Here is a 17752-nt window from a genome sequence, read left to right on the forward strand (position 1 = left end):
CGGTAGGGGCTATAGTCCTGCCAATGTCAATGTAAAGTAAAGTAAAGTAAAGTAAAGTACAATGTTGGTCAAAAAGTACTCCGGAGGTCCCTTTGACTGCCCATTCTAGTGAGGTCAATCACTAGACTGAGTTCTCAGTGCCGATGAAGGCATGTAACAATTAAGAGCTGTTCACTGTTTAATAAATGTTTATATACGATACTAATGCTTAAGAAACGTTTACTCTTCATGAAATTGTGTATTTACGTGTATAACTTTTGGAAACGTATAATGTGAGGACCCGTACTTTTCTTAATTTCTAGGTTTTAATTTCTTTTAATTGCACGTTTTTTCACATTTTCTTTATTCAAAAAATTTTAAAAATAAATTTTATGAGTAAATATAGGTTTTAAATGATTTTTCTAGTATCGGTTAGTTTTTGAGAAATTAAGAGCGTATACCGGACGTGGGACCCACTAGGGCGAAAAGTTCGGAAAAATTCGGCCAACTAGGTTAAGTTTTGGATACTGGAATTAATTTACCGGGTGTTAAGAGATAATTAGAGGGTGCTATTTGGATTGGTGTGAGAGGAAACAAAGAGATAGAGATGCATTAAATAGGGTGACAAGTGTCACCATAAGATTAAGTCTTGAGTTTGACTACTATTCATAACTTTACCATTTAATTAAAATTGGCCAAAAATCTCTTCATTTCAAGCTTCACTTGGCCGAATTCTCTTGCTCAAAGAAGGAAAAAAATCTTCCAACTTCCTACTTCATAATCTTGCTCCAATCTTCAAATCCAACCAATAAAACTGCAAATCATTCCATAAAATCTCTTTGCTAAGTGGTCTTGAGGTGTTTTGTGGAGTTGTTTGGAAAGCTAAGGTGACTAGTTGCTCTCTCTCTTGTGTTGCTAAGGTAAGTTGTGAAGGACCCCTCTCCTCCCTCTAATGATGCTTAATTCATGATTGGTGGTAGTATAAGATGCACTTTTATGGATTATATCTTGATTTTTGGTTGAATTGGTGAAGTTTTGTAATTATTGGGGATTTTTCTGTTTTCATATGAATATGATTATGTGGTCATGTATGATGATTGGAAATGATATTTAAGGAAGCTAGAAGGTGGAAAAAGTGGTTAATTGCAAGCAATTTCTGTTTTGGAAGAAATTTGGAAAGTTAGGGTTTTATGATTGTACATTCTGCCCGGCACAGTAGCTCATATTTAGAGGCCGAATTGGCCTCGGGTTAAAAAATGAAAGTTGTAGGTAATGATATTTTAGAGATGTCTACAAAATTTCAGGTCAATTGGAGTAGCGAAGCTTGAGAAACGACGGAATTACCCTTGCTTCCCTGTTTCTACCCGAATTTGAGAATTGCTTCTGTACTGGGCTATTTTGGTTGGTAATACTTTGGAATTAGTTGTTGAGGCCTTCTGATGAATTGTAGCCCTGTTTCTTAGCTTTCGGATGGCTTTGGAATTACTGGATTTGGACTTAGGTAGCCTGATTTATGATGTGTGCACCAGAATACGATTTGTGAATCTGTTTTTGCGGTTCTGGTGTAGTATATTGCATTTTTGACCTGGTTACACTCGAAACTGGACAGAGTTGCCTTCTTCAATATTGTAGCCCAATATCTTAGCTTCGAAACGGTGGATCTTGTACCTTCATCCGATAATCGTAGTGCCATTGGTACCAAAACCGCAAAATGATGTCAAAAACTGTTTTTTTCGGGTTAACGCTTAACTCCATTTCCGGATTTTTCTGGTTTCCTCTAATGCTTATGTGTGCTTATGGAGCCCTATTTTGGTAGTATGTGGAATTGGTTTATGACTTTTAATCGAGTCTTATTGTGTTTATTTGAATAGTTTGGGGCTTGACTTTCATTTCCGGTCATTTCCTAGCTAAATTTTGTACTTGAATGACTTTAAGCCTAGTGAACGGCTTTTGGAAATGAGATTCTTTTTGGATGAGATGTTGGGACTGATTTGAGGAAATAATGAAGCCATGACGGCTGGAAAAGTAAGCAAATTTAGGGGAAGTGCTGTCCAATTTTCTAGGCCGTTTGGTTCCTTTAAGTTTGAATTGCCTTTTGGTAGAAATGAAGGGCTTTTGGGTTGTTTGAGCCTAGGTCTTCATGTTACCTTTTCGTTCTCAAAATCATGTTTTGCACCCTTGCATTAGTACTTATTTGGCGAGGCATACGACTGGTAGTCGAGCCTCACATATGCATTCTGTATACTCGATTTTGGAAGTGGAACCTTCAATTGTTCTCCTTTGGTTCTTTTAGGGTTTCTTGGCGATTAAAGCCAATCTGAAGTGAAAACTTTTGAAGTATTTGTACTTAAACTGGTGAGTGTACCACTCCCCTCATTTGTTGTTTAACTCGATTTCTGTACATGTAATCTGTGATATGAACGACTGCATTATCTGTTTATTTTGTTGGAGACGAGGGTGTACTTTATCACACTCGTTCTCTTGTCTGTTCATATGCCAATTTTTGGTGTAAATCTGAATTTGTTATCTGTATCTGCATCTGTATCTGTATCTGTATCTGTTCTGACGTCGTTTGGAAGCTTGTATCCAACGACCTTTCTGTGACCTCTGAGCTCAACACCTGTGGCTAGTTACTCGAGTCGGGCCGGCAAGGGCCTGGTCGATTAGATAACGAACCACGGTAGTCTGTTTTGGGATCTTTGGGTATTGAGACCCTTGATTCCGGTATACTCGAGTATTACCATTTCTGATCTGTTGGAGTCTACGGTATTGGTTACTCCTTTAGCGTTGACGGAGTGTCAACTATTATTTCGATCAAGCTTCGGTGACGCAAATGGGAATTTGGCTCCTGAGAGCCACCTGTATCCTTCCTATTTGAATCATTGGTTCCTTTACTTTATATCTGGCATGTGTACCTGATTTGTTAAATGTGAAATGCCATGATTTTACTGCTATATGTCTGGTACCTCATTGAGTGCAAGCTCACCTCTTTCTGTTCCTTTTGTTTTCCTTACAGGAAAATAAATTCTTTCGGACTGGATTTGATAGTTGGTTGCCGACTTGAGCTAGATGGACATATCTTTTGTATAGCTCATTGATTGAAACCCTAAATGTACTTTTGGGTCCGTTTCTCTTTTGATTTGGCAAACCGTACATGTATCAACTTTTGAATCCTTTTGTGTGCCACTTTGGGTTGTATATGCTTAATTTCAACATGTAAATATTTGCTTGATGTTTGGTTGGGTTTTGACGTGTCGGTTACTATTCATGGCCGACCCGGTTTCATTTTTTTAAATTTTGACATTGTGACTTGTTTACGCGCGTTTGTATGTTCCGGAACGTATTAGATCGCTCCAAACTGAACCGTTAGTCCTGGCGAGAGCTGGGCAGGCAGTCCGCCGAACCCTTTGGTTCGCCTTAGGGGAAGGTGGGGCTGTCACATATAACTGTATATATGTGTAACATATTAGTCCAACAAGGGTGGTATGTTTTACTCAATGAGCAAGTTGATACTCATCCCAATATTTTAACATTTTATGCAAAGGATGAATATGTATACGAGTTTGTTGAGGCTGATGGTGACTGGGATTGCTGGAGTAGGATTGCTAATGGAATAATCAAATAGTGATTGAATAAATGTTATATTTAGATCCGTTATGTTAATAATGAGCATATACGGCTTGATAGAATGATTACTTAATCATTTCATTTTTATTTCTGTATTAATAGAAATAAGTTCCGCATTGGATTTTCCATTGCTTCCGCAAATAAGATGTAATGATTATTGATGACTTGTATCTTGGAGAATTATATTCTTTGAGGTATGGAGACTGTTGCATTTCGAGCAAGGTGCGGGCTCGGGGTGTGACAATATGTGTTTGTCTATGTATTTTTATATACAATAAAATGTTGTTTTGGTAGATTGTTAAATTAGACACATCTATGTTCTTTCAAGTTGACGCTTTCTCTTGCTACCATATGGACAAATTTGATGTTTGTGTTTCTTGGTAGTTATTTTCTCTTTCATTTTGTTATTTATAATGATCAATTCCATTTCTTTTTTCCCCTATTTATAGTAAATTTAGTTTATTTATTATTCCTTACATTATATACCTACTTCTACTCTAAGGGAGTCCAAAGAGACTTGTATGACAATTAACTCTGAAATTGTCCTATGAGTTTTCTCTCTATGGGTCTTCTCCTTGCGCATGCAAGACTTTAGTCTTTCCTAGGTTTGGGATCTTTCAAATCTTTGTGAAAGTTCAGTTTTGTTTTAGAGCAAGTTCCTTCTATCCAAATCAACATTTATCACTCTTTCCACTTGAGTTTTATTTCCTTTCATATTGTGTTTTCTCTTTTCCCAAATACTCATTCCTTGTATCCTCTCTTTTTCTTTCATATCTCTTTGGTTTTATCTTGTTCTTTGTTTTCTTAGTTTTTCTTTTGTTGTGCAGTCACATTTCAAGATGTTTTCTTTTTCTTTTGTTATGGTGTAATTTTTTAATGTACCTAATATATGCTTTTACTGGTGTATCAACCATACTTACAATCATAAACGCGTTTTCAATTTATTTGATTTTACTGCTTGATTAAACAACTCAATTTGATGAAACAAATACCACATTTAACTACATAAGCATCAATCAAGTATTTTTTCGTGCACGTCTACGACCTGTATTCTCATGTGAAGTCAAAATTTTTCTAGTGTCCTTACACATGGAACAATGTAATACGCCAAGTAATTTCTTAAAATTTGACAACTTAAATAAATTATATAACAATAGATCAATAAAAAATGAAAAAGAAGTAAAGACAAATGGAGAAAGGAGACAAACCCTAGAAAAGCAATCAATTAGCCAAAAAATCACAGACAAGCAATTACTTAAAGGCAAGCAAAAATTAATATGATAGCTAACGTAGCCTTCAAGTACAAAATTAACAAACAAAATGCAGATGAGGGTAATCCAATGGTTTCATTGAAAACCAAGATGATAATACAAGCAAAATAAACTAATCCCGATACATATTCAACTGCTTTGCAATTTAGAAATAGATAAAATCTGCTTAAAAATTTCAAAAATTGAATTGAATAAAGAGATCATTAAATTTCAAAAATTTAAAAATTACATTTCATTCAACTCAGTAAGCACTCATGGGCATAAACATCCAACAATATGATTAAACGCTTAATAACTACTTTTACCAAAATTTCTATTACATGAAAATTTTTTAATAAGCCACCGAGTGCGCGTTTTGGAATGTGGCGATTTATCCGAAGGCAGCTCAATGGGTAGAGCTTTAGTCAAAGTACTTAATTAAACATTTAATCATTTTGTTTGGGGTGTATACTTGCATAAGTGGTTTTTTTATCTAATTGATTATATATAATTTTGAATTTATAAAAATATTGATCTTTTCATCTACTTCAAAGTTTATGATAGAATGTTTAATGTTAATTTATTTTTTTTATTAAAATAAATTTATTCCAAAAACAAAAATTTTGAACTTCTGCTAAAATTGCTTTAATGGGCAAAAGGTCTCTAATAAATTTAAGAAATGATACTTACCAAAAACTTTTAGAATTATGCCTTTATACCTAAAGTACTCTTCTAGTAAATGTATTGCAATTCCAAAAAACCCCTAAATTTGCTAATCTAAAATATATTTTAAATACAAACAGTCTAATCATAAGAAATGGTTGATGATTGACAAGTATATTTTGTACACATAAAGTAATAAATTTGGACACTCTCAACTCTTGCATTTAATCACTTCTCTTTCTAATTTAACTTTTCAAAAAAAAAATGAACACTTAATGCACCTCTTATTATGTGTTCGTTATGCACCCGTTACACATATGATTTGGGTTTGTATAAGAAAAACATATGGAAAGGAGAGTTATGTGTAAGAAGAATAAATAATTGTACAATGTCTTAATATCTATACAACACATTACCATCCCTTTTTGCCTCCTTTTGGTCGTCTACTTATCATTCTTTCTTTCTTCTGCATACCTTAAAATGTTTTTTGTTCGGGGTAACTAGTTAAAAATATGTTTCAATTTGATCCCTTAACTTGAAGACAAAGTTTTAAATGGTCATCCAAACTAACAATCAACAATTCAATTCGTTTCTAAGTGTTATTTGAACTACATTCTTGTTTCGTATAATGTACAATAACTTATACGTTATGCACATAAGATTGTACCAATCATTTTGGATATAATCATTGGCTTAGGCATTTTATTATGTGGAGGTCAAAATGCAAGTACAAAATAAAGAAGTCAGTAGATAAAAAAAAAATAAAATTCCAAAGATATCTTGCGTGTGCAACTAAAAATGATATAGGTATTGGAAAGATATTTTTTAAAGAAGCATTTACATAAACTAAAATTGCTAGTTTACACTAATCTAAATGGATTGTGATAAAAAAGACAAGGGTCCATTTAACTAGTGCCCAATTGACAATCGTCAAGATGTATTTCAAGTGTTAAACTTAAAAAAAAAAAGTAAAGTTAATTAGGACAAAGTGCATAAATGTAAGGGAGAATAATAAATTTAATTAGAAAAAGTATATAAATGCAAAGGCCGGGGCGTAATAATTATTACTTCATGTATTTACACAATTTATTGGATGTATTTTAAGTGTGTTAACGAGAATCCATTAGACACCCGTTAAAAAAAACTTGAAAAAACAACTAGGTTCTCAAGAAATTAATATTCATCAACCATTTTCTAAGTAAAGAGGCTCATTTGTGTATGCTCAAGTCAAATCATATTTTTCCAAGGAATGGTTGCATACCTTGTATATTTATAGCTAAATATTGAAATAATTTTTCTTAAGATATAGGAAAAGATTATAAGCATCAATCTAGATCTTGTATTTAAGATTAAACACAGTGATAGGGGATTCAATCCAACTACCTTGTTAAACATAGATCAGATGGGACTAGGTTATAAGTCCAGGACCATCTTATCAAGTAGTGTTTTTTTTTTCTTCTTTATTTTTTATTATAATTTCTGGAGGGAAAATTTTTTGAGTCAAATTCTAGTCAATGATCCCGCACATAATATTTTCTTCCGAAATATGTAAAATTCAATGGAACGAAATTTTTTAGTATTAGAACTCTGAAAGAAGACTGGTCTTCACGAATATTTATATCTAGGTTTGTCAAATAAGTGCCCACTCAAAATCAGCTTCAACTCTATATACACATATGGGAAATTAGGTGTAATTTGCATCAATTATCGAATACTCAACAAACAACTCTTAAGAAAAAAAAACCTTTATACATAAGTGTTGAGAACAAGATTTTCGTATCTTGGCGAGTATAAAGAGCTTTTCTAATAGGTGCCCAATTGGCACTTATCCTCAATCATACCTAACTTATCATGTGAATATATACACTAACAGTTACTATTTTTACTATAATGAGTTTTCTCATAGACAATAGAAAGTAAGTGGTTTTGATTGTAGATTGGTGGATATTTATAGTTTTATACATGGGCACAAAATCATGGACAGGTAGATTTTGGTAATTTCTTCTTGAATATATTAAATTATAGAAATGGTAATAAACGAGTTTCTAAATCTTTGAATCTTGCCAAACTAAGAAAAAGAAATGAATAGCCTCTTTGGCTATTGCTAGATAGGAAAAGGCAATTACTTTTATTTCTTTAATTTAAATTAGTTGTGAACTTTACAAGTGTGAATAATTAAAGTTTAAAAAAAGTGTTCTTGTATATTCAATATATTCTAAGTGTTTTAACTGTCATACCCATCTTTGAAAACTTCTAGACATACTCTTACTAAAGTGTTGTGTAATAACATTCATCATATACTACAATGCATACCAAAAAAAAAAAAAGGAAAGATACTTTTGTGATAATTAAAATGTTCACAATGACCATAAACCTAGAACTACATCTTCCTTCTCAATTAAATAAAAAAGATGCAATAATTCATTTACTCATGAATAAATATTCAATTTCCAACAATACTAATAAATCTACTGACGTAGCAATTAAAATTACACTAAATAAAGTTAATCCATATAAAAAAATACAAATTTGTTAAAAAAAAGATAAAAATTGGTAGAAAAGAGATAAAGCATAAGAAAAAATAATTCAATTTTATTTAGAAACATAAAAGTTGTTAAAAGAGAGAGCAATTATAAGAATAGTTAATTAGAGAAGAGTTGTATACTAATATGGGTAAAACCTAGAAGAGAATATCGTTAATTAAATTTACGGAAAATCGTTCAAAATGCCCATCCCATTTCATCAAACAAATTTTTTGTTTCTTCATTTTTAAAATATTAACTTACATCTCTTACAAATTCAAATTAACCAACTTTGATTGTAATCTAAGTTTCTAAGTACTTTATAAATTGAAATCACCATGTAACCCACATGTAGTCATTCTATATACAAAAAAAGTCAGATTCTACATTTTTATTGGCAAAAATGAATATGGATTAATTTAGATATCATTTTTTTAGGGGAAAATGAAAATGGTTCAAATTAGATTCTACTTTTTTAGGGGCAAAAATGAATTTCGATCAGGTCATTTGTTTAATTACAAATGGAATCTAACTATTATACCCCTAAAAAATGACCATGTGTGGGTCATATGCTGGATTCATGATAAAAAGTGGTTGAAAACTTAGATTGGAACCAAATTTTATTGACTTAATTTTGGAAGGTACGTAAACTTACTATTTTAAAAATAAATTACAAAAAAGTTCATTTGACAAAATATGAGAGACATTATAAATGATTTTGCCTTAAATTTATTGCTTTCATATATGTGTGTAGATTAGTACTAAGTTGTGAGGTTCCTAGCGCTTAATAGTCCATCGCATCTCATTAATTGCTAATTTTGCTTTCACAAATTGTAATTAACCCCAACTTTACTTCAATAACTGCAATTAACTCAATGCTAGTAACTTATTTTAGGCGCATTATTCCAGTTATAAAAAGCGCAACGATTGAGGCCCAATAATATTAGGTATTGAATCCAATTGAGTCCCAAATATATTAGGCCTGAATTCGATTGAGTCCCAATAGTCTCGTGCATCAATTCCGGGAAAAAAAATTAAAAAAAACCCTTACTTAACCCTTTTTTCCCTATTTAACCTTTAGTTCCTAAGTTTATTTAAATGGTGTATGCGATACGGTTCCGCTCTCTAGTCATTGACTAGAGTGCTTGAAATGTTACTCCTTCTATAATAGGACCACAATGAAAATTGTGATTAGTTATTACTAAGTCCACTGTTTACTGATTACTAACACAAAAATTGATGCCAGCACAGAGTTTATCAAACTGAGTTAGATGCGGGCACGTCTAACATGCATGAAGTCTTCTAGTTCGCATGGTTCAAAGTCAAGAAATTGTCCCAAAACATATTGAGGGACTTGAGAATGAAGATTGGAAGCATGTTCATCTCATTCAAGTGATAGAGGAGTCATATTTAATGTAGAATTTATATTGATGATTAAGTCTTTAGTCATTATCCTATTTTTCAGTATTTTAGTGTTCATTTAGTCATTAATTAGTGGTGGAATAATCGGCCAAGTTAAGCCTCAAGTTGGGCCGAAATAAGGTAGTCTTTTTATGTTAGGTTTTGTATTTTGTTAGTTTTTCTAAAGTCGAATAAGGAAGCTTGTATTATTTCCAAATTGGATTAGTTTTAATAGTTTAGGTTTTAGCTATAAATAGACTTCTTCTATTCCATTGGAAGACAACTTTTTGAGAGATGAATTAATAAAAGTGAGTTGTCTCTTTTCATGGAGTTCTTGGATGGAACTTGAGTTTCTTCTTGAACTGTATCCAGTATTTAGCTTAGATACTTGTGGTGTTCAAGGCAAGATGATTACATCATCTTATCCTTTCAAGCCAATAACCAATCCACTATGTTTCTAGAGACGGGTTCTCTTTAGGTCTAGCAAGGTTGTTATTGTTCCATAACCTGATGAAGATAGATTCTTCCGCTGCCTGATCAACTTGGTTTTTCAAAACAGGTTCTTGTTGGGTCGAGTTTGTATCAGTTCGTATAAGAGTTTCGACTCTTGATTCAGGTTAATATCCTTTTTTTTCTGGTTTCACTTCATTATCTTAGAGTCAAATTTGCTTCCAAGTTGTCTTTCTAATTGTCACACACAAGAGGCTCAATTGATAAGTTGATTGTTCACTTGGAGAAGCTCTAATTTCTTCAAGACAAGCTATCAAGTGCCTTGAGAATTATTCTGTGAGGCTACATACATTTGTTTCTTCTTTTTTTCTTTTAACTAACAATTGCAGGTTACCTAAGCATGTCAAATGGAGGTGAATCATCACACTTTGACCCCAAACTTAACAACAAGGCTTTGATTGGACAATTCCAAAGAATGTTGACCCAATCTTTAGAGGCGGTTCATGAATAGATTGACCAATTAGCAAGTGCTCAAAGTCACTCCAAATCTGTTTGGGGAAAAATCCCAATACATGAAGAGTATGACTTGAATAATGAAGAGGAGGTAGTTGTTCGATGCCCCCGATTTGAGACCAAGAAATCCGATGACTCACTCAAGGGAGTAAAGATCAAAATATCTTCTTTTCAAGGCAAATCAGATCCGGAGGAGTACTTGGAGTGGGAACAACGCATTGAGATGGCGTTTGATTGTCAAAGCTACACCGAGGAGCAAAAGGTTAGGCTTGCCACCCTCAAATTTACCAATTATGCAGTCGTGTGGTGGGAGCAAGATAAGACAAGTCGAAGGAGGAATCGAGAGCCACAAATTAGCTCATGGGATGAGTTCAAGATTGTCATGAGGAAGAGGCTTGTACCTAGTCATTACTACCGCAACCTCTATCACAAGTAACAAACACTCACCCAAGGAAATTGGAACATGGACGATTATTACAAAGAAATGGAGATTATCATGTTTCGTGCAGACATTGTTGAGGACCATGAAGCTACCATGGCACGATTCCTTAGTGGTTTGAGGCCCGAGATAGCCGAATTGGTGGAGTTGCAAACTTATGTGGATTTTCAAGAGTTAGTGAACAAAGCCTCCAAAATTGAGCAAAGGCAAAAACGAAGGGATAACTCACGATACAACATGACCCCAACCACCACTTCATGGAGGCCAAACCAACCAAAGAAGGAGGAGAAGGGCTCGGGTGCATGCCTAAAATCGATGGCAACAAGGGAGGTCCAAAACCGTCCAATGAAGGCCCGAAACAACGTAACCGTAACATCAAGTGTTTCAAATGTCACGGAGTTGGTCATATTTCCTCTCAATGCCCTAATCGGCATACTATGATCATCCTTGATATCGGTGAAATTGTGATGGATGATGAAAGTGATTATACGGATATGCCACCATTGACTGAAGACAATGAAGATGAGCTGGAAGAGATGGCAACCGATGACCAAATTGGATTCACTTTGTTGGCCAGGCGAGTTCTTGCTACCCATGTTAAAGTTGACGATGCATAACGAGGAAATATATTCTATACCCGCTACCATGTGAAGGAAAAAGCATGTAGTCTTATCATTGATGCAGAAAGTTGTCCAAATGTGGCTAGTGCATTGATGGTAGAAAAGTTGGCTCTCCCAACTTTGCGACACCCCAACCATACAAGCTACAGTGGTTGAACGAGAGTGGTGAGTGCGAGTAGCAAAACAAGTGGTTGTTCCATTTCGCATTGGAAGGTATGAAGATGAAGTGCTATGCGATGTAGTTCCAATGCATGCTTTGCATATATTGTTGGGTAGACCATGGCAATATGACAAGAAGACAAATCATGATGGTTTCACCAACAAGTACTCGTTCCTTCACAATAACTGCAAGGTGAACCTTGCTCCAATGACCCCTCAACAAGTATGGGAGGACCAAGAGAGATTGCAGCGAGAACATTAAATGGAACTTGATGCAAATCAAAGGAGAAAATCGAGGGGAAGCGACCAAAGCCCAAGGCTAAGAATGACAAGCAAATTGTGGTGCATCAACCGGCCATTGAAGGAGGAAAGGGAAGAAATTTGTTAGTTAAAAATAGGGAAGTTAGGAGGACTTTGCTCTCCAAACAACCTATTTATGTACTTTACTGCAAAGAAGTATTTTTAACCACTAATGAACTTCTTGATCAATTACCTTGTAATGTTGTTTCCTTGTTACAGGAATATGAAGATATCTTTCTGAGAAAATACCTGGTGGATTACCACCTATTCGTCAAATTGAGCACCAAATTGACTTCATACCTGGTGTTTCCTTGCCTAACAAACTAGCTTATCATATGGGGGCTGAAGAAACAAAAGACATATAAAGGCAAGTTGATGAGCTATTGGACAAGAGATAGGCTCAAGAAAGCATGAGTCCTTGCGTGGTCCCCGTCATTCTTGTTCCAAAGAAAGAAGGAACTTGGCGTATGTGCGTCAATTGTAGAGCCGTCAAAGCCATAACGGTAAAGTATCGTCACCCTATACCTCGCTTAGATGATATGTTGGGTGAGTTACATGGTGCTGTTATTTTTACCAAAATTGATCTTAAAAGTAGCTATCATTAAATTAGAATGAAAGAGGGTGATGAGTGAAAAATCGTGTTTAAAACTAAGTATGGTCTATATGAGTGGTTAGTTATGCCTTTCGAGTTGACTAATGCTTCTAGTACTTTCATGCGCCAAATGAATCATGTGCTCTGATACCATTGAATGATGTGAGCATAGAGTTTATCAAACTGAGTTAGATGCGGGCATGTCTAACATGCATGAAGTCTTCTGGTTTGCATGGTTCAAAGTCAAGAAATTGTCTCAAAACATATTGAGGGGCTTGAGAATGAAGATTGGAAGCGTGTTCATCTCAATCAAGTGGTGGAGGAGTCATATTTAATACAGAATTTATATTGATGATTAAGTCTTTAGTCATTATGTTATTTTTCAGTATTTTAGTGTTAATTTAGTCATTAATTAGTGGTGAAATAATCGGCCAAGTTAAGTCTCAAGTTGGACCGAAATAAGGTAGTCTTTTTATGTTAGATTTTGTATTTTGTTAGTCTTTCCAAAGTCGAATAAGGAAGCTTGTATTATTTCCAAATTGGATTAATTTTAGTAGTTTAGGTTTTAGCTATAAATAGGTTTCTTTTATTCCATTGTAAGACAACTTTTTAAGAGATGAATTAATAAAAGTGAGTTGTCTCCTTTTATGAAGTTCCTGGATGGAACTTGAGTTTCTTCTTGAACTGTATCACGTATTTAGCTTGGATACTTGTAGTGTTTAAGGCAAGATGATCACATCATCTTGTTCATTCAAACCAATAACCAATCTACTAGATTTTTAGAGATGGATTCTCTTTAGATCTTGCAAGGTAGTTATTGTTCCATAACCGGATCAAGATAGATCATTCCGTTGCTTGATCAACTTGTTTCTTCAAGCCAGATTCTTGCTGGGCCAAGTTCGTATAAAAAATGCAATGGAAAGAAATTGTCTTAGTATTGGAACTGTAAAGGAGACTGATCTTTAAAAGCATTTATATCTATATTTGTCTAATAAGTGCCCACTCAAAAAGGAACTTTGGGAGGGGGGGGGGAAGGGTAAATTTTGTTTAAAAAAAGGAGCCTTAGGAATTAGTTTTTTGCATATATATATATATATATATATGAGAAGTTATTTAAACCTTAGGAATTAGTTTTTTTAAAAAAATTACCCTCCCAAAAAAGGAGCCTTAGGAATTAGTTTTTTTTTAAAAAAAGGAGCTTTAGGTATTAGCATTTTGCATATATATATATATATGAGAAGTTATGTATTCCCTCCATCTTTATTGGTGTTTTAAAATAAGAGTTACCATTTTAAATTCAACATGTGCTTTCCAATCTTATCATTTAAAAAAGAAACTTTTTAAAATCCCAATGCACATATAGCAAATGAATATTTTGAATTCAAAGAGTACATATGTAATTTCTCCAATGCCACCTCATCTAAACATAATGATTATTATGTCTTCATAAAAACTTGAATTTCTAAAAAAAAATGACTTTAATATAAGAATGAAGAGAGTATAATTTGGATCTTATAGGGTGCCTGACAAACACGGGTTAAAGAAAACAAAAACTTTTACATATAAGTGTCGAGTTCAGAGGTCAATTTCTCCTTCCACCTCCACTCTTCTTCAATTTCATCCCTCCTTCCTGAAAAGGATTTTAAAAAATAACTAGATTTTTGTAGACAAGTACAAAGGATTTGTTTTCTTAACAGGTGTGCAATTGACACTAATTAGCACAATTAAATCCTACCGAATCTCTCTTTTTTTTTCCCATCTTTACAAGTCGCTTTTCATTACCATACAAAATAATGACAAGCAATCGCTTTTCATTACCGTGCAAAATGATGACAAACAATCATAAAATTTGATAATAGAAAATTATACTCCTCTTTCGTCTTAATTTCAAATGTGGATTGTTAATTAGATTAAAAACTAGGTGCATATTGCTAGGTACATTCTTAACTGGTCAAGCTATCCTCCATTCTTTCATTCTTTTTTGTTAAACTAGGCTAGGCCCTTTCTATCGGAGATGAAAGCACAACGTGGTGCCAAAATTAATTATACCGTACCCATATATTCCATTTTCCTTTTTTTTTCTATTTTTTTTAATTTTTAATTTTTCTAATTTTGGGTTTTGTTTCCACTCCCCAAAACCTTCTTGGGACAGGACTCTGCTCTCATAATTTCAAAAGATCCAGAAGAAAACACCGAAACAAACAAAGAGATCCCATAGTGTTTGAATGGGAAATTTTTCTAAACCCAATTTTGCAACCATTTTACCTACTGCTTCTGGTTCTCTAGTTTGATAGCGTTATAGAATTTAGAGTAAAAAATCTCAACGGCCACTAAACTATTGGTCGTATCATATTTTGACGTCAAACTATTTTTCGTCAGTAATTAACAACTTAATCAATAAACTCGTGATTTAGTCGATAATTGCTCTTAATCTGTAAAATTAGCAGTTAATCTGTGAAATAGGACCGCGTAGTTATTGGACAAAATTTTCCCGCACTTTGTCACGTGTACTGCTAATTTCACAGATTAAGAGCAATTATCGACTAAATGGTCACTGATTTACTGATTAAGTTGTTTAGTGGCCAATTACTGACGAAAAATAGTTTGATGGTCAAAACATGATTTGACCAATAGTTAGTGACCGCTGAGATTTTTTGCCCTAAAATTTATAAGACCAATTGGGTAACCATTTCTACCTACTTTTTCCTCTAGAAATTCCACAAAAAGATGGTGTCCGGTGGGGTGTAAAACATAACGAAACTGATTATGAACATGAAGAAAAAGGAAAACCAGAGCAACCACAAAAACAATTTATGAAATCTCAACAATTTTCTCATAAAATAATTCAAAGAGTAAACCATTGATAACACACACCAATTCCAATAAGATTTCACCTTTCAAAACAATAACGAAAAAGGGAAAATTGATAAAATGTATCTGGTTAACATAATTAATTAACCATATCTCTGCATCTTGAATAAGTACTACTCCCAATCATTGTACTGAGGACTCAGTTCATCAAAATAAAAATCAACTGGAAGCCCACCAAAACAATCAAGATTAACACTAGGAATCAATAAACTTGATGAATCAACTTCGCCATTAACATTATCAGCAGCCCTGTTCATCTCACCATCTTGAAAGAAATCATTATTCATTGGAAGCCCACCAAAATAATCAAGATTAACGTTGGGAATCACTAAACTTGATGGATCAGCATCACCATTAATAGTATCAGCAGGCCTGGCCATCTCATCATCTTGAAAGAAATCATTGTTCTTTGGAGGACCACAGAAATAATCAAGATTAACTTTTGGAATCAACAAACTTGATGAAGCAGCATCTGCAGCAGCCCTGGTCATCTCATTATATTCTTGAAACAAATCATTATTCACTGGTAGCCCACTAATATAAACAGGATTCGCACGAGATGGCAGTAAGCACCACTGATCAATTCAAAACCCACCAAAATAATCAAGATTAACATTGGGATTCAATAAACTTGATGAATCAGGATCACCATTAATATTATCATCAGCAGCCCTGTTCGTTCCATCATCTTCTTGAGACAATTCCTCACCCTCCAGGCCTTTCATGGTGACCATATAGTTTTCGAGTTCGTCAACCCATTGAAGATCATCATTATCCAACGGCTGTTTCAACAAGGATTCTTTTCCATCACTGACCTGGTTAGTTTCCATCAATCCCTGCTCTATAACCTATTCTTCCATAGTATTTTCTTCAATCTCCACAGGCTTACTCTTTCCCTGATCATCAACAACAGTACCATTCTTACAAGAAGCAGAACTTGAAGATGAAGGCATCATGCCAGCAAGATACTGGTCAAGAATGGAGTCTACCGAAGCAGAGTCAGGACCACCGAAGGTAAAGAATCTACCACCTGGAGATTGGACAAGGATAGCAACTTGAGCCCCAGATTTTTTGCTGTATTCCTCAGCTTTCCTGAACAAGCCTGCACGACGTTTAGAAAACGAGACTAGCAAGTTCTTCTTCTTCTCAATTTTCTTGATTTGAATCTTTCTTCGACCACCGAAGTTTCTTTTATTCAGTATTACGGCGTTCTCCTCCATCGCTGAACAATTTCTTGAGCCAAAGGTTTTGGCTTGGACACACACAATTAATCGATTTTCTTGTGGTATCAGAGGAAGAGGTTGGTTGATTTACATGTAGAAAGGAGAGCTGCAGCGGATCTGCGTTTATAATTAGGAATCTGAATATTTCCTGTTTGGCATCTACCAAATTGAAGAGTTTCTAAATTGGTAGTTTCTAAATTCAATTATTCTAAAGTGCCGTTCCCATTTTTATAAAATGAGTTTAACTTTGTCAACGGTAAAAAGGGATACTTGTACAGGCAGAGAAATAGAGTGGTTTTCTGCTACAATAGAAAAACAAATCCTATCCGTCCATCCGCTATTGAAACCTTGGTGATCGACGGGTGGTATAGTACGTCGGCAAAACAATCCAAGAATATGGAGACCGGTGTTTCTAAGTGGAGAAGGACAATTTGACTTCCACAATGAAGAGTGGAAATCCCCGCTCGTCCGGATTAAAGGCAAACCGAAAGAGTGTTTCCCCGCTTTATTTTACTTTGTTCCTTACACTATTCTATTTCAGATTCAAGTAATACATCTAAACTAGATCTTTGCAAACAAATTTTTTGTTGGCATATCCTTACACTATTCTATTTCAAGTAGTCCAAAATTTAAAAATTTTCATATTATTATTTAGTAGTGTTTTTGTCATGTTAGAGTTTTAGTAATTCTATTGGAATCAAGGTATGGTAGTTTTATTGTTTAAAAATTAGTATCTTATTAGGAAATTTCTTATGGTTGTGAAACTTGTTTATCAAGTCATCATGTTTACAAACAAGGAATCATATTATTGTGTTTAGTTGAGAAGGGTGAAAGATTGAGAACCTTGTTATTATGGTATGTGATTAATAAATTATTATTGATATTATTCCTCTTCTCCCACACATATTCTTATGTGTGTGAATTGCTTCCCCGAATACATTAATTTTAAGAAATATATCTCCTATATATTTTCGATGAATTTTTTGGTTCTACATCTGGTTTTAGAGCCCTATGTTCAAGAAATTGATCCTAGAGTTCTTGTACACATTGAAGAATTGACTCGATTACGAGGATCAATTGTGGGTGTTTTCCGCTGTTAGAGTTAGAGTATAAAAATTACTGCGAAAAAATTAATTGATTGAA

The 17752-nt window shown here is 34.1% G+C and overlaps 1 protein-coding gene across 1 annotated transcript; it reads right to left on the reverse strand.

Moving 5' to 3' along the window:
* Positions 1 to 16234: 16234 nt before the first annotated feature.
* Positions 16235 to 16606, reverse strand: LOC113768484 (agamous-like MADS-box protein AGL23). The gene has a single exon (XM_027312867.1). The coding sequence runs from the start codon at positions 16604 to 16606 to the stop codon at positions 16235 to 16237; it is 372 nt and encodes a 123-aa protein (XP_027168668.1).
* Positions 16607 to 17752: the final 1146 nt, after the last annotated feature.

The sequence above is a fragment of the Coffea eugenioides genome, chromosome 1, assembly GCF_003713205.1.
Source record: "Coffea eugenioides isolate CCC68of chromosome 1, Ceug_1.0, whole genome shotgun sequence".
NCBI classification, from domain to species: domain Eukaryota; kingdom Viridiplantae; phylum Streptophyta; class Magnoliopsida; order Gentianales; family Rubiaceae; genus Coffea; species Coffea eugenioides.